The sequence below is a fragment of the Sorex fumeus genome, unplaced genomic scaffold (genome assembly GCF_029834395.1).
Source record: "Sorex fumeus unplaced genomic scaffold, SorFum_2.1 ptg000024l, whole genome shotgun sequence".
Taxonomy (NCBI): Eukaryota; Metazoa; Chordata; class Mammalia; order Eulipotyphla; family Soricidae; genus Sorex; species Sorex fumeus.
In genome coordinates, this window is record NW_026606081.1 from 3,939,041 (window position 1) to 3,959,300 (window position 20,260).

Here is a 20,260-nt window from a genome sequence, read left to right on the forward strand (position 1 = left end):
GGCCATACCTGGCTGTGCTCAGTGCTTCCTCCTAGCTTCGTGCTTAGGGATCACTGCTGGCAGTGCTCAGGGAATCTAACTTGGTTGAGCAGTTCAAGGTGAGTGGTTAAATCCCTATAGTATCTCTCATCACAGAAAGAATTAGTTTGTACAGTGTTGTTTTAGCTGCTAAAGAGCGTTTTCAAAGCAAAGGGTTCAGTAGATAACTTTAGTGGTGGATTTAAAAACTACTTGGGTGAGCTGATGCGGACATGTCTTTTCGCCATCTATTGGCTGAGATTACACATAGCAAATGCATAGTCTTAGTTACCTAACAAACTGAGATAAAACAGAGAATTTTCTCAACGATAGATACCAAGAAAGAAAACTACTGCCAGGAGTGATTCCTGAGTGAAGAACCAGGAGTAACCCCTGAGCATGGCTGGGTGTGACCCCCAAAGCAAAGCAAAACAAAACAAAAACCCGAAAGAAAACTGAAGTGTACTTCCAAGCAAAATTTATTAGATGTCTATTCAAGAAAAACACAAAGACCTTTGCTTGTAAGAATTCAAAGTCAATTACCTGAAAGCCAGGTGTGAATATTTTTCATTTAAAATTAGATACAGAGAGTAGAAACAGTAATTTTTCTTAAATATGACAGGCAACGGATATTGAAGTCTTTTCTCATAAATGTCATCAGAGATAATTATTCATTTATCAGCAAAGCTGCATGCAATTGACTTAATTTCAAACCCAAGGCCTTTTAAATATAAAGCTGGTTGTGAACTTGACAGTGATCAAGGCAGGCTACTCAGAGATGTTTCTCTATCTTCTTCCTAATGAAATTCCTCTGCATTCAGTATTTATGTACATTTTAGTTTGGCTTGAAGGTCTTTTAAATTCATAAACTTTTGCATATTTCAATAGATTACAGAATCACACTATCAAGACGTGCTTATATCTGTGGGATAGCTAAAGGATAATCCATTGAACGCTTTCTAGCTCAGTTTAAGTGAAGGCTAAAGACTGAATCAGGAAATTTCTCTGTGTTTCTCAACTAGTCTGTACCAAAAAAGAGCAAACATATATACAAAATTCTAGAATTTATGTAGGCTCTGAAAAGACTGCTACTGTCCACAGAAGAAATGCCATAAAAAGTTAGATCTATAAGGTGCTCAAGATCAAAATAGGAACAGTTCTTATGCAAAGTCATAAGAAATACAAAGCTAGTTTTCAGAGTATGTGTAAGTCAGGCACTGTTAAACAGCACATCTTTCAGGCCTCAGCATCATTTTCTGTTTCTACTTCCGGTCAGAAAGTATAACCTGAATGACTTAACATTGCTTTTAAAAAGCGCCAAATAGGCCCAAAGAAATATTTACACACACCAGGAAAATCAGGCTCAACATATTCCTGTCCTCAAATGTAGCCAGGATTCTGAGTTCCAGAGAAGAAAAATAATTATTATAGTAAAAATAATTGTAATGATTGTAATCCTTGCTAAAACCAGCCTTAATACTTGTGATGCTCCTGAAATACTCTATTTTCTACAAAATAATATGTGGGATTCTTTTACATTTCCATAAAATGTACAACATCTCATTTGGATTGCCGGTTCCATACAATCTCAAATGTATATGTGTACACACAGTGAAATCTTACCTATGAATATTGCTTACAGATACTTTCAAGTGTCTATGTTAGGATAATCTTTGCACCTCTCACTAACACTGCTTTTATTTAAATTTTATCAGATAAATAACACACTAAGAGCTCATTGTTCATGATGCTGATTATTACATTTTAATATAAAATAGCAATGCAACTTTACAACACAATAGTTTTTTTTAGTCTAGCTAAACTTCTTGTATTCTCATGATTATGACCAAAGGCTCTTACTATTTGCACTTCTAAAAGGTACAAAAAAAGCGCAGAAAAGAAAAAGACTTTCTATTGGAAAACTCACATTCAATCAACAAAATCACACTCGTCCGAATGAACTTTCCTTTAGATTTTGTAATCACTGTGCATATTACAACAGGTAAGTGCAGGCAAACACTAGCTGAAGTACAGTTGCTATATCGTGTAAACCAGAACAGTAGGCAAACTCGTGAAAGGAAAGTAACCACCACGCTAAGAATATAAAAATGCAAACCACAGCATTTGGTAAGTAACAGGCTTCTGGTTGCCCAAGGAAAGAATCCCTGGCAAAGTGGACCAGAATCGTTTAAACACTTTTTTCTTTTTTTTTCTTTTTTTTTGCCTTATGTATGTAACCTCTTTTCAAAAGTATAACGCATTTCTTTGAATCCACATATCAACTTTCCCAAGCTGGGAACAGATCGCAGGTGCGTGCATTTCCCCTCAGAAGCACGCCCCCAGGCAGCTGCAGCAGCAACGTAGCTGGTGGTTCTGAGGCAGGTGGAGATGGTGATGGTGAGTAACTTCTACTGGAAACTGTAAGGCATGACAACAGAGGGCCTGCCGGCATAGTTCAGGCAGATTTATGCAGACGTGTTGCTGAAATGCGGCATAAATAGAGGGACAGTGATTCATAGCCTCTTGACATAGTTTCCAGGAAAAGTACCAAAGAATTTGGTTCTTCTTGAGGTGCCTGAAAATAGAAACAGTAAATAAAAAAAGGTAACTGCAATGAAATAGCAGTAGCTAGCTGGGGGGGAGGGGGGGGCTGGGATAGAAAATTCTTGATTTACAAGACTTCCCTAAGAAACTCTCCAAGGCTCTGGAAAACAAAGAAAGAAAACTCCCTTGAAGGCATTAGGGAGACGAACTAAGTAGATCATCATTTGTGTTTCCTGTTATCTTTACTGGGCTGGAGTGATAGCACAGCGGGTAGGGGGTAGGGCGTTTGCCTTGCATGAGGTGACCTGGGTTTGATTCCTCCATCCCTCTCAGAGAGCCTGGCAAGCTACCAAGAGTATCCCGCCCGCACCGCAGAGCCTGGCAAGCTCCCTGTGGCATATTCAATATGTCCAAAACAGTAACAAGTCTCACAATGTAGACATCACTGATGCCCACTCGATCATATCGATGAGCAATGGGAGGACAGTGCTACAGTGCTACAGTTATCTTTACCATCTTTAAGCTTCCTCCTCGCTCTGTTCTTAGCACACCAGGATAAACAGTTTAAGAACACACAATCCTGTCGTGGAGGGGGCAGGGAAGCTCCGTTCTTGGGCTGCGGGAATGAAAGTCTGAGGAATGGAATAGAGAAGCACTTTGAACGTGACACTTGCAAGGATGGCTCGATATAGGTGTCACCTCATGTTATGTTGCCTGGGACAATTGTCATGATTTAGTGGCTAATATCTCATGAGTCCACTGACAAAACAGCACTTCCAGAGTCCTTCAAAAGATCGAGAAAATCCACAATCTTTTGCAAAGTCACCGAAGGAAAAAAAGAAATGAGCCACATTTCTGTCACTGGGGATCACAGTCATCGTCAATGGGGTCACCTTCAATTTCAAAGAACATATTTCTTTCAAACAATTTTCTTAAAGTTGGCACACTGCATCTTCCTTTGAAAATTAAGCCCCAAATAGAATGAACAGAATCTTTACACAAATGGCGACCAGAGAGTCTTTTGTGTCTTCAGGAACTTGATCCCTGATTTGACAACTGATTTTTTCCCCTCTTGTGTAGGTGAGCTATTTTCTCTTCATGTAATCAGGCAACATTAATTTAAACTGAGGTGGAAGCTCGTGGCTACAGATGTGGCCTTTGTTCTTTTATTTAATCTATCCCCTCTGGTTGCAGTACTGAGAATGTTCTCATTCACCACCTTCTGTTTCCTTCATCCTCTCGAGACTTTGCAGTAAGGCCTCACTAACTTTGCTTCTTGAAAACTATGACTTTAAGTGAAACCAAAGCAGGTCCTTGAATAAAGTTTTTCTTTCAGAGTCGGCTGAGACTGATCTCTTGCTTTTCTTCTTAACCAACATTTATAATGAAATAACATTGAACCAAACAATGAAGAATCTGCTTGTTTTCTTCTTCTACATTCTCTCTATGTCTGTGTAATATTCTTGTCTATGTATGTATTCACAGGGAATCCCTACTTTCTGAAGATGGTAAGATTGACATTTTTTTTTAACTGGTTAGAATGGGCTGAATCTACTCAAATTAAAGCAAAGGTGAATTGCTAGACTTGAAAAGTCTCTACAACAAGCCTAGTAAATGGGTGAATTACTCACTTCACTTGTTTTCTCAAAATAGATCCTCTCTGCTAACATATTTACATTTTTTACTGAACATTTTCCAGTGGTCTCTGGGTCAGAAATGCTTTCCTCATCCAGGGGCCATTTTTGTTATTTTTATTCTGAAACCCAGTCTTTCCTGGTTGGTGCTAGTTAAAGAAGTTTTCTTCTCTCAGATGAATTGGAAATAAAACTAGAAGGAACAAATGTATATTTGAAGTACTATACACTAAACTATATCTCAGGTGGAAACGCCTTGAAATTGCACATGCTATATGAATATATGAAAGACCAAAGGCTTTATGAAATCAAAGGCAGCTTGATTATCTTATCAAATCATGCAGATGATCAAACACAAGCAAATTACAGTCAAATTGGTCTGAAAAAAAATGCACATACCTACAAACCATCCGTCATCACATTTTTCCATGACATCAATGACATCACTTTCTCTGAGTTCCAGTTCATCTTCGTTTCTAGGAGTATAGTTATACAGAGCCTGAAACCTTAAATGGGACAATTGGTGTATTAAAAAAAATCTTTACACTGTGAAGAAGCTAGAGGTGTGAGTATAATATTCTTTACTTTTAACGTTTCTGTCCTTGCTAACAATATTAAATTATGTAGTATGAGTCTTTCATAAGCATGTAAAGCAAATAAAAATGTTCAGACTTTTGTAGGATTTAGACCACTCTACCAGCATTTTGAAACTCAGAATGAGAAATATTCATGGAAAAATTTCCATCTAACACTCAAAAATGGAGTAAAAGCATTAAATTTTATAAATCAGACTTGCACTTCAATTTTCCAGTTACAGATGACTATAATTGAAAGATTAAATAAAAACTAGCAAGAATATAAAACAAATAATATTACTCACTATATAAAGTCAAGAATTACAGTTTAAGATAACAATAATAAAAGCAAAATAACTGTAACTTGCAAATTGAATTTTTAATGATTTTACATTAAGATGCATAAAAGAGCTTGGATATATGTCTTCTAAAACAGAAAATTACCACAAAGGAGGTTTTATTTATTTATTTATTTATTTTCAGCAAAAGGACACCTTTAAAGCAACTAAGTTTTATAGTATGAATCTATGCTTTAAAGATTTGGAGTTAAAAAATCCAATGTAATTCACCTCTGAAATCAAATGAATATACTGTATGATCAGCAAACACTATGCCAGTCTCAAGCAGCAGAGCATGGACATAATTCTTTTTTAAAGAAGGACTAAGAAAAGATGTGTTTGATACAAAATTTCAGTTTCCCTTGAAATAATTTTATATAAAAAATAATTATAGAAATCTATTACTTTCTTTCCTTTCCTGAATTATTTTCCTTGCCTGAATTCATCAGTGTGAAGGTGACACTGGCATGTAATAAATTCAGGCATTGAATAAAACAGTCTTCTATTTTACGGTAATGAAACAACATGTGTTTTAATGCCTGTTAACATGGACTGGCATTTTGAAAAGTAAAGACATAAGTGGTACAGCAGAGGAGCCCAGGAAGCACTCGGTTTATAGTTAATTTGAAAGCTTTATGTTCCTACAAAGAAACTACCAGTACTGTGAAGGGGATTTGAAAAAAAAAATTATTGGCTTGATCTCTATTCCTCTTTATATCCATTTTGTAATTTTATATATTTAAGAGGATTGGACTTTAAATGTAAACAGTCTAATATACTGAATATAACATTGATTTACATTGATGCATACATGAAACATATCTCATGCTCTAATGAAATGTTTCTTCAATATCCAATTACAAAATAAAAAAATTAAAGCCATATTTTGGGCAACTTAATTTTTAAGACAATATTGAAAGTAAGCAACATTCAGCACGGCATAAGGAAAAAATGATTTGTTTTTAATTACTTGGTTTCATCAGAAAAAGTGCAATTTTGGTACTACAAAACTATTCTGTCACTTGAACTCAACATCATGTCAGGAATACAGGTCCACTAGCTTGCCACTGTCTATGAGCCTTTGCAGTTAGGGGGGTTTGGATAAAGGTGATTTGGGGAGGTGGGGGGGGGGTAAGAGATGGTAAGATGTGGTGCCTGGGAGTCATCTTTCCTGGTTTGGTAACAGCCTGAAATTCCAGCCTCAGAAACTTTTTCCTTGCAGATATTTTGTTCTCCTAGTCAATGTTTATGGCCCCTGTCCGCTCTTCAGGTTGATGTGTTGAGAAAAGATTGTAGTTGTGGGAAGGTGCCTAAAACCCAAACCAGAATCACAAAGACTTGGCCAAAACGCAGAACAACCCCAACCCCCAGGTTCCGAATGCAAAACTTTTTGAAGTTGCATTCACTAAGTCCTGATCGGAATAGCCACATTAGATTTACGTTTGCCTTAAGGATTTGATTTTGCATCTGCTCAGGCAAAGAGGCAGTATCTTTTGTCTGTCCTCGGGACCCATTCATTTCCACACAGCAACTTTTTCCCATTTGCTGTCGGGGGGAGACGGTCCTGGGCTAACTGAACGGAGATCACTTGCACCTTCCGCCGGGGAAAGTACTGATTGTCTGTTTTTCAGGCTTCGGCCTTTCTAGGCACTTCTCCAACCACTTAGAGACAGGCCTATTTAAGGTCATAAACTCCAGCTGCTTGAAGAATCTCAAGGTCCCAAGAGCTAAAGCAACAAAATTGGCACGAACTCCGACTTCACTTAGGTATGATAAAAGCCAGTGTGCCTGTCAAAATTTACTTACCATTTTGGTTTAATTAGCCCATAAAAAGGGGAGAGAGCAGGAGTTGCAGGGAAATAAAGACAAACCTCCCGGCAACCCTCCTGCCTCTGTTAGTTTGAAAACCAGTGTTGCACGACAGGAAATGCAGTCTAGCTAGTAAAAAATGCTGTTCTGAAAGATGGGTGGGTGGGATGAGAGACAATGGAGGGGCAAGATGTACCAAAAGAAAAGTTTCTTTTCCGCAGAGAATGCTTGGCCAAACTTAAGGTTCTTTCTATAACTCACACCCCTTTCTCGATTTTACCATTGTTCTGAATTGTGGTGACACTATCAGTTTATGTTTTAACTCAAAAAATACCTTTAAAGTAAAGAGATTCGGCAATCGCTCCATCATCCCACTAGCTAGGGGAAGTCATCAGAAATTTAATAGAGATAAATGTTCAAAATTTAATAGAGATTTTGTTCAAAGCAAGATTTTGAAAAATGTACCTTCTCTCACCTCGGTGGTTTCATAAACACCCAAGTGAAGAAACTGGGAACATTATCTCCATATTACAAAAAATAGTGTGACATACCTTTTGATTCATAAACTCCTGAAAAGTCGCTGAGCAGTATGTGTAGGTAATGCAATAAATCTCCAGGCCTGGAGTTAATTTTTTGCAGTGTGATCTCGTCACCATTTGTGTCAATAAGCAAATAAATCCCCAACTTTATCATTACAAGTCATATGGAAAGATTAGCCAATTAAATGCGATTTCAACATTATTTTTCCTTTCAAACTGTTCTTATAATACAAGGTTTTCCTGCACGAGATCCTTCTGGCAGCAATCAGTTAAGAGAGAGTCTCAGGGGAAGACGGCTTTTGAGGAGCATGTTTTTAGCTTAGTGCCGTGTCTATGAGTAGCAGGAAGGAAACTGATGGTGACGTAGGCAACAAGAGCAGGAAGGCCACACCAGGGTGAGTAGAGCTGGAGGGAGGTTCACTGCATGTACTCATGTGGGCTGGGCACAATTTAAGAATTTAAGCTAATGCATGCTCCTGCCCAGGGGTCTAGTCGGAGTACATGGCAGCCAATAGCAAGCAAACACCATCTCTCAGAAGCAAAATGGAGAAGAAGGATACACCCAGAAAGGAGAATCTTAAGAGCTTAAGTCTGATAACCTCAGGGTGATTGGATTCTATCAGAAAAGAGAGGAATTTGGAAGTACTAAAGGTCATTTTCCTGGGGTTGTGGTGGTAAATATCATGCAGTAACTTATCACTTTGGTTCCACTTTTACACGTCCTAGTCCTAGACTCCAAATATGTGAAAAACAGCATTGGAACATTTTCTGTGTCTATAAGGCAATAGTTCATATAGATCTACATGGGAAGAAAAAGGGAGAAAGAGACCGATATATATATGTCTCTGGAATCTCTGTGTGGAGTGGACGCATAGTCTTTTTTTTTTTCTTTGTAACTCCAGTTTCTTTCTTGATAAAGTCAAAGTGTTTTTTTATTTAAAAAAATAATTATTTCTGCTCTCTGCTACAAAAGATAGAGACAAATACAGTTAAAAAAATTTTTTTTTTGAGATCTCACGTTAGTTGTTAGTTACTGTGATCTCTTTCACTTGCAAATTCTCACCAGCCTGTTTGGGTTAATTAGTTCTTCATTTTAAAAGCTAAGTGGGTCAAGGTTAGTCTTTGTATTTAGAAGATAAGAAGAATACTTACGGTTCCCCCCCACCTTGAATGTTTTCATGAGTAAACACAGGACGCTGTGGCTGAAATGAAATGATTTTCAATGTAATCAATGCTTTAACTGGTACTAATTAAAAGATAACTTGGGTAATGGCATGGTACTTTTCTTGACATTTAATATTTCCTGTTGTAAAAAACCAAGAGGAAGGGAAACACAAAGAAATGGTTTCTGCAGAATTCGTTATTAAAATATTTGAAGGATATTTTAAGTTAAATTAAAACCATTGAGGTTTCAAATGTTTTGAATGCCTCCAAAATCTAGACTGCTCAAACTTTAGGAAAAAGTCATGGTTTAGTCCCATTGATTTTTCAAAGTTCAGGAATATGGCAAGAACGTAGACACCAAACCACTCGAATGGGAAGGATGGACACCTTTATACAGCCGTGTTCTTTAGCGTTTTCTCAAACACGCAGGAAATAAGCCACGTTTAGTCTAACAGCAAAGTCTCCGCATTCATTCTAATATACTTTTCCTTCATGGACAACATTTTCACATACAGTACAGATGAAAGAATCAATGGGCAGGCATCCCATGCTACATTTGAACTCACATTCTCTGTTCTCAATGTGAAAAAAACACATGCATTTTTTTTAAAAAGATAAAACAGAGAACTTTAAATCGAATAAAACAAACAATATCCAGGTAACATGTAACATTTTACCTTAGTAGAGAAATATTGGTAGAAATTTCCAGTGCACTGAACTCTCAAAAGAGTTTCCTTTCTTTTTAAACTAAGCATCAAGATCAGTATCTGTAATAGATACTTATAATATTGGAAATGACAAGCCTTAGCATTCCACATAGCCTTATAAATATTGCAATGAAAGAAAGTTAATAAGTTTGTTGAACATGTGAACTCAACGTAGTTTATGTTCACCACCTAAATGTTAATGTCAAGGGGAAAAAAGCATTACCATTAATTCACAGCACATTTCGAAAGCATTCTTTTCTAAGTGATGGCTCCATGGTGAAATGAAATAACCAAAGATTTGCATGGTAATCATAAAAGTAACTCTTTGATTAGATCCTTGTCCTGGGACATCAGGGCCAACTTTTGGATTCCGGAGTCACTGAAGAATTGCTTATAGCCTGGATATTTTTCCTAGCAAATTATCCACAGAATCTTCATTGGGCCAAGATTAGATGGGAAATCTGGGGTTCTTTCAATCTCCATACTGACAATGTACGGAGATTTAAAAATTCCAAAAGCTTTATCTATTTCTCTCCAATCCGAGCTGTGAATCTAGAATCAAAATTCTAGATTGTTTATCCATTCCTTTTCCATCCGAACTGTATGTATATCTAGCATCAGAAGACTAATTACCTACATTACTAAAATGTTAAGTTTTGGCTGTATTACTGATAATCACTCATATTATTCTTAGAAATTTCACTCAACAATCTGGTCATGGAACACATAAATTTAAGACTAGAAAGTAGATAAAAGTATTTGATATGTATGATGGAAGATTATACAATATTCATAAGTTATTCATAAAATGATTTATGAATATTCATATTCATATTCAAAATCCATAAGTTATTCATAAAATAACTACCAATTATCGTTAAGGTTGCAAACATGGTTAAAAATGACTAACAGAAGAAAATGAATGCTCTAACAAATAATATCTTTCTCTCTCTTATATGTGGGATCTAAAGTTACATGGTAATGCACGCGACGTAGAGGCAAAGGCAACAGAACTGGAGACTTGGTCCCCAGAACTGAATGTGTGTGTGTCTGTGTGTGTGTGTGTGTTTGTGTGTGTGTGTCTGAGTGTATGTGTGTTCAAAGAGAAGGGACTGCAGGACTTTGGTGAAGGGAAACACGGGAACCTTAGTGATGGGTGTGGTGTAGGAGTGATGTATACCTAAAACCATCATTAGCATATTGTCAATCATAGTACCTCACTTAAAAGCAAGACTAAACTGTTTTCTAGTCATTTTAAGATCATTTAGTACTTTGAGAATGATATAAAATATTCTTATATCAATTTTAATAAATGAAAAGGGAAATATAAATCCTTTACAAGTCTATATTTTGTTTCATTTTGAGTTCTCATCCAGTCATGTGTATATATGTATGACTCTTATGCAGAAATAAAATTTGTATATATCAATTGCTATTAATATTTTGCAATAATTATTTAGCCTTTTTCTTTGTTTTTTTTATTTTAAATCTTAGAAAGATAATATTCAGTTCTCTTGTATAAATGTATAAAAATACTCATTAAGTTTTCCTAGCCATTTCTTTTTTGTTTTTGAAGTTAGACTTGTTACAACCCTTTTCACTAAAACCAATAACAATTGAATAAACATTCCATCACAAATAACTGTTTTCTTTATTTGACCTATTTCTTAGAACGAGTTCCAGAGGTAAAATTTCTGGCAAAACATATCAAGTCACATGATCTTGAAAATACTCATTTATCACTTAAAAATATTATCATAAACATATAAAGGTAAAGGTAAAGGTAAAGGCCCTCCCCGTTGATCGTCGATTTGCTCGAGCGGGCCCAGTAACGTCTCCATTGGAGACTTTGTTGTTACTGTGTCTGGCATATCGAATACTCTCGGTAGCTTGCCAGGCTCTCCGAGAGGGGTGGAGGAATCGAACTCGGGTTGGCCATGTTGGCCGTTTGTAAGATGAACGCCCTACCGCTGTGCTATCGCTCCAGCCCATATAAAAAAACCTTAAGTACTGGGACTGGGGCTGGAGCAATAGTGCAATGGGCAGGGCATCTGCCTTCAACATGGCCTGAGCACAGAGCCAGCAGTAAGCCCTGAGCACTGCCAGGTGTAGCCCCAAACCAAAAACCAAACCTAAACAAAAACCTTATCTACTGTATTTCCAGTCATGTGACAAGACAGTCACTGTTCTCTCACAAAAGATCATAATATGAGGTCAAGTAGTAACAAAGTTATAAATAGGAGAAAACTATTTGTTGTTTCAGGAAAAGATTGTTTATAGGATATTACTTCACTGTGTCCTAAAAACAAAGTGCCTATTTTTGCATGTTTAAATCATTCTAAAATCTTAAAATTTGCTAGAAGTTTTCCTTTCATATTGTGATACCCAATGCTTGATAAAAATATAATTGTGCCTCTGTGTTTAAAAGTAAATACAACTTAGAAAAAAAAAGGTGGTTCATTACTATAATGGGTACTTTTAAAGTCAATACAACATATTTTATCTATTGTCAGTATAATTCTATTAGTTTAATTTCCTCATTTAACCAACGTGGACGCCCACCTACAAGATGGTCAGACCTCTTGTCAATGATCGGTTTGAGGCTCTGCATGTTCCTAGAACGAACAGATGCCATTGGGCTATGCTAACACGCAACAGGGATGAATGGACACGTTACTGGCACCCGCTCGAGTAAATCGATGAATAACGGGGGATCAAGTGATAAATCATTTTAATGAACTGTCCCTTTGACAATTATGAAAATTCATCTAGTGTAGAAAAATGTGGCTCCCTCAGTGGTATAGCTGTAAATCCAAAGCAAAGATTCAGAATCACTGAGAGCATGAGATCTCAACTACAACCACAGAACTTTGAAATGTGCCTGTCGAAGGTTGCGGGGCCCATGGGAGCCCTGGGGGAGGGAAATGAACAGTGGTGGTGGGATTGGTGTTGAAATATAGTGTGTCTAAAACCCAGCGATCAACAGCTTTGCAAGTCACAGTTCTTTAATCAAATAAAAATTTTTAAAAATTCTGATACAATAACAACCCAAAGCAGAAAAGGCCTTAATTTCCGAGGCCGCTGTATCTCTAAAAAGTGTTTCCAGGGGCTGGAGAGTGGTAGTGCAAGTGGGTTAAACTTAGCATCGAACATTTAGGCAAATATTTATGTTCCATATGGGTTAATACTGTATCTCTTGAGAGTACTTATTGTTACTTTGTCTCCTTTCCTCGCTCTCTAACCTGCATAAGGGGAAAGATGCGCATGATAGCTTCACTCTATCGCCATCTAATGGTAAGAAAGGGGAGTGACATGCTAGGAATTTAATGCCTTTGGTCAGTTTCGTTTGTCCCAACAAGTTTGTTCTTGCAACTTGGATTAATTTTGAAAGCTATTTTAAAGACTACAGAGTGATGTAGAAGAGATAGCCATCTGTTTTCCTGACCATGTTATTTTATTGCCATGTTTTGAATTCTTGATAAAGGATTCCTCTTTAGGCACTAGTATTTTTGGTTCATGTCTATTTCTATTTTAGCTATTTGCTCAGGCAGTTTTAGTACTCATAACTTCATTGCAGTTTTGTGATAAATAAAGAGCAAAATGCTTTTGAGATATTCGCAAAGACATCTTAAATTCGAATTTAAGATGCATTGCAGTTTTGTGATAAATAAATAGCAAAATGCTTATGTGATATTCACAGAGACTCATCTTAAATTTGAATTTAAGGTGACTTTTAGAGTCCTAGAGTTCTTGAAAGGGAGATGGGAGAGGAATCTAACCTAGTGTTTCATACATGCGAGGCATGAACCCTGCTTTGACCAACAGCCTTCATATTTTAAATAATTCATCCCCATAAAATCTTAGCTGTGATACTTGGCAACAAGAGTTAGATGAAATTACCCAAATTATATTATTATGTTGCTATTTATAGACTTACTTTCCCTTTTTAAAGTATAAAGGTGAAATACAACTCCGCATTAATATAAATACAATTCTGCAAAATAATATAAGCCAGTATCTGACCTGCAAATACATAATGTGCAAATATATCATGCAAGAAACTGGCAAAGACAAAACTAAAAGTTGCCAAGCCATATCATCCAATCAATTCAGGGGCAGTTTACAGATGGGTTGCATTAGTGTTAGAAAAATATTTCTTCATTTTTTTGCCTTGGAAGAACTCTTAGATGGTGTCTACGAGTCTCTTCTAGGTAAAAAATTTTTGTTTATGGCAACACAAATCTGTCTCACAAGCAAAGTCTTCCTATACAAAGCAAAAGCACAAAAAAGGCAATAACAACTAACTGGGAAATATCTACATTTTAAAGAACAGAAAAATAAATCTTTGCATTGAAGTCCTTAAAAACTCATGTAATAGACCCTTTGAGGTTAAAATAGGATACATTACAGTAGAAACAGTGAAAGAAAATAAAAATTTCCAAACTTCTTATCTTCTTGCTTCAATATTCATAGAATATTTAGAATCTATTCAGTTATCTAGTAATCTATTCAGTTAAAGTGATGTTGATGCTAAATCACGAGTTAAAAGAAAAATTTCAATTATATCTTTTATGAGGATTGTTAATATTTTGAGGCCAATGCATTTGAGTTGGGTTCAAAAGGGTCATAGAATGAACGGAGCACAGACTTCCTGAGGAATAAGATATTTTACAGTAAGGTTTATGGTTATGAATTTTTTTTTTTGCTTTTTGGATCACAGCCGGCAATGCACGGGGGTTACTCTCCTGGTTCATGCACTCAGGTATTACTCCTGCGGTGCTCAGGGGACCATATGGGATGCTGGGAATTGAACCCGGGTTGGCCGTGTGCAAGGCAAACACCCTACCCGCTGTACTATCACTCCAGCTCCTATGGTTATGAAATTTTAAAAAATTCAAAAGCACTGAATGATACAAACATTGCCAGAATTCTGTGAACCCAGAATATGATTGAAAGTATTCTGTGCTTAAAAACAATGACTGTGAAGAAGTGACTTACAAGGAACACTTGCACAGAAGCACAAGACAGATGTAGAAAACAACATATTCTACACCCTTTGATGCATAATGGAGAGTTTTGGTGCTGTCTTTCTGCATGTTAAAAAACTTCACACACAACACACGCACACATTAAAGGAAAGTGCATCGCACAAAAGACAGAATAAGGATTTTTGTGTTGATCCAATGTCATAGCTTCCATCTATTGGTCATTTCATCTCAAGAGTATCTCTAGTCTTATTTGACTGACAAAGCACAACAAGGACAACTAAAAGGAAGAGCCAGCCTACGGAGAGGGAAGTTGGGGCATTCTGACCCTACCCTGTGAGAACTGCTGAGACCTCTGACAGGTGAGCTGCAGGGTTTCCTAGACATCACTGGGCTACGTGGAGGTTTACTCAGGACAAATATTTCACTTTTAAAATCAGCCTGGAAAAGCCATAAGAAGTTTGTTAGTTCTTGTCTTCATTGTACAGCTTTCAGGAGGTACTTTACTTTTGTTTGGTTTCTCCATGCACACGCAGCATGCCAAACCCCCGAGTAACAGCAGAGCAGAAGGGTTAGTCTGCAGACATTTCTTCTGGCTGTTTCATAGCACAAGTATCAGTTGCTGCTCTTAGACCAGAAGTCACAGGCACACCGGAAGTCACAGGCATACCGGCAGTCACAGGCATAGCAGAGAAACATTTACAGTGGGAATTTGGCATTGAGAAGTTGCTTGAATGCAATGTAGATAGACTAAGAACACATACAAGGAATTTTTCCTCTTTAGCAGAATGCTTAACAAATGGGTTCAAGTCATTCTCAGAAGTGACAAGTTTGTTTTATGTGTATTTGAAGAGACAAAAAGTGAGATGGGGTAAAATTACTTAATATTCATTAAATTTCAGAGAAAGTGTCAAACATTTGTCAGAGGCAAATTTTCAGATAAAACAACCAAGAAAAAAATGTAATTTTTTCTGGGGAAAATGGTGATATATATTTAAATGTTTATTATTAATCCTAACTCCAGGCACCTTGGACTATTTTTTTTTTTGGTATTCTTGCAAAGTCAAAATTTTAATATAACATTGACTTTCTTGTGAGAGCATGTTTTTATCTTTTTATTATAGTTCAATAGTGGACAAGACTTAATATCCTTTATGGCATTTGATCTGGCTTACTAGAACTTGAGTAGAAGGGAAGGACTTTTCAGTAAAAGCATACTGTCTTCTTAACCTCATCTAGGAAAATTATCTTAATTTTGTAATGATTGACTTCAAATCTCCAGGCTCTGAGAATAAGATGCATAAGATAACTCTGTTTCAGAGTTAGATCGTCTGATGTTCCACATATCTACTCTCTCATGCATTCTCGGTAATAAAAGCCTGATGTTCGGAAAGCATTTGATAATTCTGAAGAAAGTCTACATTTCCTAGCCTTCTTTGTATTGCTATGTGCTCAGACGATGAGTTCCGGCAGACAGGAAGGCTGCATTTTCCATAACACAGGCTTCATGGGGGAAGGCATATACCTCCTTCCTCTTTTCTCATTCCTGGCAGGTAAAGGAGGGGCTGTTGGAGCTGATACAACCAACTTGGACCACAAAGTAATCATCTCTTTGAGTGGTGATGTGGCAAAATAAAATAGTCTCCTGAATTCTTAGCTTGCTAAAGGCACTGTTTCATCCCTGGAAGCTCTACATTGGTTAATGCATCAGAAAAGAGACATTTCCACTTTGTTTAAGCTGTACTTAGCTTGGGCAGTCTGGCCATGTAGATACCCCTATCTCAACTAGTATAGAAGTTTTATAAATATCAGGTTTTCTTGAGAAAAAAGTTAACTGTTGGAATGATATGCTGGACAGCTGGAAAGATCATTTTTATATCTTAGAAAGAATCAAGGCTTGCTTTCATGTTGGAAACTGGGATATCATGTTCTAATGGGATTGTTTGGAGTGAGATTTCCTTATGGAGCTGACATTTGTGATTTTCTTATAAGAAACGCAATAAAAAACTTTCTTTTAACAATAAAGCAATCTTTGGTGCCAGAGAGGTATTTCAAAGGTAGAGCACATCCTTTGCATGCAGGAAGCCAAGGCTCCATCCCTAGATCTGCATGGTCCCTTAAGCACTACAGGGCATGGCCCCTGACCAGAGTTGGGCACAGCCCCCGAGCATCAGCAGATATGACTCTGAAAGCCAAAATCAAAAAATTTCTCTTGTAACGCACCATTCCTGATTCCTCATTCAAGTATCAGTTTTATAAAATATAAGACTTAAAACAATGCTCTCAGGCGCTGCTGAATCTGCTGAAAGGTGGAGACCGTGGGAGAAAATGAACCCACTCAGAAGTCCCAGAATGAAAGACACAGAAGGACACCTTTGAATGGCATGGTTCTCCTGTTCTCTATAAAGTTAACACAAACCAATAGTAAGGCTGTGGAGACTGAACAGTTCCAAACCCAGTTTGATCCCTGGCACCATATGGGGGCCAAAGTTTTATCAGGTATAGCCCTGGAGGGTACCCAAGCACCACTGGGTGTGGAACTGGTGGTCTCTAGGCACCACTCAAGTGATCTTGGTGGTCTCTGGCATCCTGGGGCCTGGCATTGAGCGACCTGCCCTGTTGGTAGAGAATCAGCTTGAATGACTCCCCAGGCTCCTGAGCTCACGTGGAAGCTCCCCAACTTCTGAAATAAAAAGTCTAACGCTGACTTTTAAATCTTCTATATACCTTAGTTTAATTTTTGTCCTCATTCTGACTTCAGCTGCTGTGTGTCAGGCCTTCTTAATTTTAGGATACAGGCCGTGCCATGATGTTAAAAATGAACAACTAATATTTACATAACTTTTCAGATCTTGCAAGATGACACAAATGTAAATCATACATTTAGTAAGAAGAGTTCACTGAAAAACATGCAATCAACCAACCACTCTCAAGATGCAGTTACCTTTAACTTAGGTGAGTTTATTTCCTGCTGATAAGAGTGTTTAGGGAGGAGAGGTGGTGAATAGGGCTGGACAGACTGAGGAAATGCAGAGACCAGGTCAGAAACAGAAGCCAAGGGTGAATGAATAGGAGGGGAAGAGAGCAGACGGCTGGGCAAAGCTGTAGATGTTTGATCTCCAGAAGAAAAGGAAGGCAGCTTAAATAGTGAAGAAAACAACAAATAAAAGACAAGATGTGATAATTTTTGTATACGGAATGAGACTATATGGTTTTTAGAACTCCCCCATTAATCACAGTAGACCTCCAAGCCTACTCGAATTGGAGTCGAGCATCTTCCACCCAGATCCTCCAAATTCCAGTAGGCGGGGGTCACACCCACCACCTGGCCCCCTGGCGCCGTGTAATCCCATCAGCGGCCAAGACTCAGAGACTATGAAATCCAGATCCCGGACGAGAACAGTGCAGTCTCTGCCCCCGCGCCTGGGTGTTCCTTCCCGGAGTCCCTTGGAGGGGAGCGGGTTGAGCTTTCCTCCCCGCCCCGACCAGGGCTACGGCAGCCGAAGACCTCCAGGACCAGCCACCACCCCCATTAAAATAATTTCAAAATAACCAAATACCTAGGGATGTATGACCTTGACACTTCTTGCAATAATTTTTTGCTTTAAAAGCACAAATGTTTTCTTTTGAATTGGATTCAGAATTCCCAGTGGCTGTGATTAGTTGATATTTCTGAAGTGAGCAGTTCAAAATTAAAACTCTTATGTTCTACAACTTTAAATACACTGAAGTGATGGCTCATTCTAAATATGAACGTTCAAATTATCTACATGCTGCAGTGGTTCTTTGTAACTTGCTTCTAAAGTAGATCACAGTTGAGAAACAGTTTGTTTCAAATCTAGGGAGGTTCATCCTGGAATTGAATTATTCCTCTTTTTCTAAAGTGAGGATAATATAAACCATCCTACAGGCTTTGAAAAGTCAAGATACAACAGTCTTAGAATACTGCAACACCCAGTGAGAGCTCAACTTCTCTGTCATTATTTACACTGGGAAATTCAAAACACTTTATATTACCAAGATTAAATATTTATATTTATAGTCATAAATAAATAATGGAATTATAGCGTATATTTACATTATTTTACTGAATTTTGTATGCCCCTAGTGCTTGTGTTTCTTATGAGAAAGTTTCTAAGGCAACGTCAGCATTGTTGTTTATTAATGAGATTGTATGAGCTAAGTGTAGGATGACTGGTTAGTTCTTTAGCAATTTGGCAAAACGAAAATACCTCATTACTGGTTTGTGTAGCATTTCTCTCTTCCTTAGGGATCCTAGCATTTGTGGGGGTGGCTACCAGAGATTTAAAGTCATCAGATTTTCCTTCCTCTTCCTCTTCTTCAATGTGCAGGCTTGATGCCACGGTTGTGTCATCATGGCTCCCCCAAAGATCACCTGGTTGTTGAGATTCTTGCCATCTTTGGATGCCTGATATCACCCCCTCAAAGATTTCTTCATCTTCCTCTCCAATGACAGGTAAATTTTGGGGTAAGGAGCTCACATTTGTAGGTACAGAGGTTACAAACTTATCACCAAGTACATCATATGTCTTTATAGGGTCTGTGATGCCCCTTCTCATCTTGATCAAATCTGAAAGCTCATCTTGAGTTGTGTTCCTGAGAGTCGGCCAGGGTGTTGCCTCAGAATACTGGGATGTAGCTGCGGTCTCACCAGAGTGGGGGAAAGGCAGCAGAGAGGAAGATGATCCAGCAGGCACAGAAGCTGGAGGCAATGGGAGGAGAACAGAGGGCTCCTCTTTAATTTCAAGGGTGATCTCTTCTAGGGTATTTGGGTCAGCTTGGTCAGGTGATAAGGTTAAAGCTTTAAACTGCTCTAGTTCATCCAAGAAGTTGTCCAGAAAATGAGGTAGAATTGGGGCCAAAGGGATTGCTGGCAGACACTTGGATGTCAGGGATCGCTGACCCCTGATGATTTCTTGGAGGGCTCCTTTATGGGGGTCAGATGAAGCTTTGTGCAAGAGAAGAGGGGCTGGTTCACTGGAAGCCAACTTAGAAATGAACAGGAATTATGAAATCAAGAAAGAAAAAGCCAAGAACATAAGAATGAATCAGAACACAGAGACAGAGAAAAGTAGAAAATGAATGATCATGAACATAAAGATTTTTTTCTATGACTTAGGTAGGAAGATATTTTGAGGACTCTAAACATATTTTTACTATATTACAAGCAATCTATCAACAAAAAAGAAACAGGGTATTCAAAAGGAACTTCATTGTGAAATGTCAGATAAAACTGTCATAGAGATTTTAAAACAGAGCACAAACTTAAAAATATTTAATAACTTGCTTTAAACTGAGTTTTCTGATGATTTAGTGTACAATGTTAATTAAAATGAAACAAAATCTATTTGTGTTTATGTATGTTTTCAAGGTGATTATAATAAATAGTATACGGTATTTTTATATCATCATACATGAACACATTTATAAATAATTTTTTTAGAAAAAAATACAAAAACTGAACTTATATGACTACCACTTTAAGGTTAAAAAAAAATCAGGGTCAGAGAGGCAGTACAGGAATAAAGTTCTTGCCTTGCCTGTGGCCAATCCAACCCAGTTTAATTCCCATTAAAGAACTAATGCCTGAGAGTGGCCCCCAGTCCTTGCCAAATAAAGACTATCAACACACACACACACACACACACACACACATACACACACACACACACACACCCCAAAGTAAATGTTTACATGGAAACAGATCCTATTCATGGCATCACACTCCTGATAGGACTCCCATTTTCTCTCAAAAGCCTAATATTTTATGTAAACCTTGAGATGTTTGATTTATGAATCTTAATCTCCTACAGTAAAAATAAATTTATATCTGAATAATTTTTCTTTATTTAGATATGTTGAACAAAACAAGTTTATGTCAGTTTGATAAAAGTAGTTCAAGAAGTACTACTACTGGGCCAGAGCA

General features: G+C 37.5%; 1 protein-coding gene across 7 annotated transcripts in view; it reads right to left on the reverse strand.

Moving 5' to 3' along the window:
- Positions 1 to 479: 479 nt before the first annotated feature.
- Positions 480 to 20,260, reverse strand: part of SORBS2 (sorbin and SH3 domain containing 2) — a 220,478-nt gene continuing 200,697 nt past the window's right edge. For all 7 annotated transcript variants that reach the window (XM_056114283.1, XM_056114284.1, XM_056114288.1 and 4 more), the window contains 3 exons: positions 8,610 to 8,659; positions 4,596 to 4,702; positions 480 to 2,593 (listed from right to left, as the gene is read on the reverse strand). In XM_056114283.1, the coding sequence (XP_055970258.1) occupies positions 2,532 to 2,593; positions 4,596 to 4,702; positions 8,610 to 8,659 (219 nt within the window). In that variant the 3' untranslated portion in view covers positions 480 to 2,531. The remainder of the gene's footprint in view (positions 2,594 to 4,595; positions 4,703 to 8,609; positions 8,660 to 20,260) is intronic.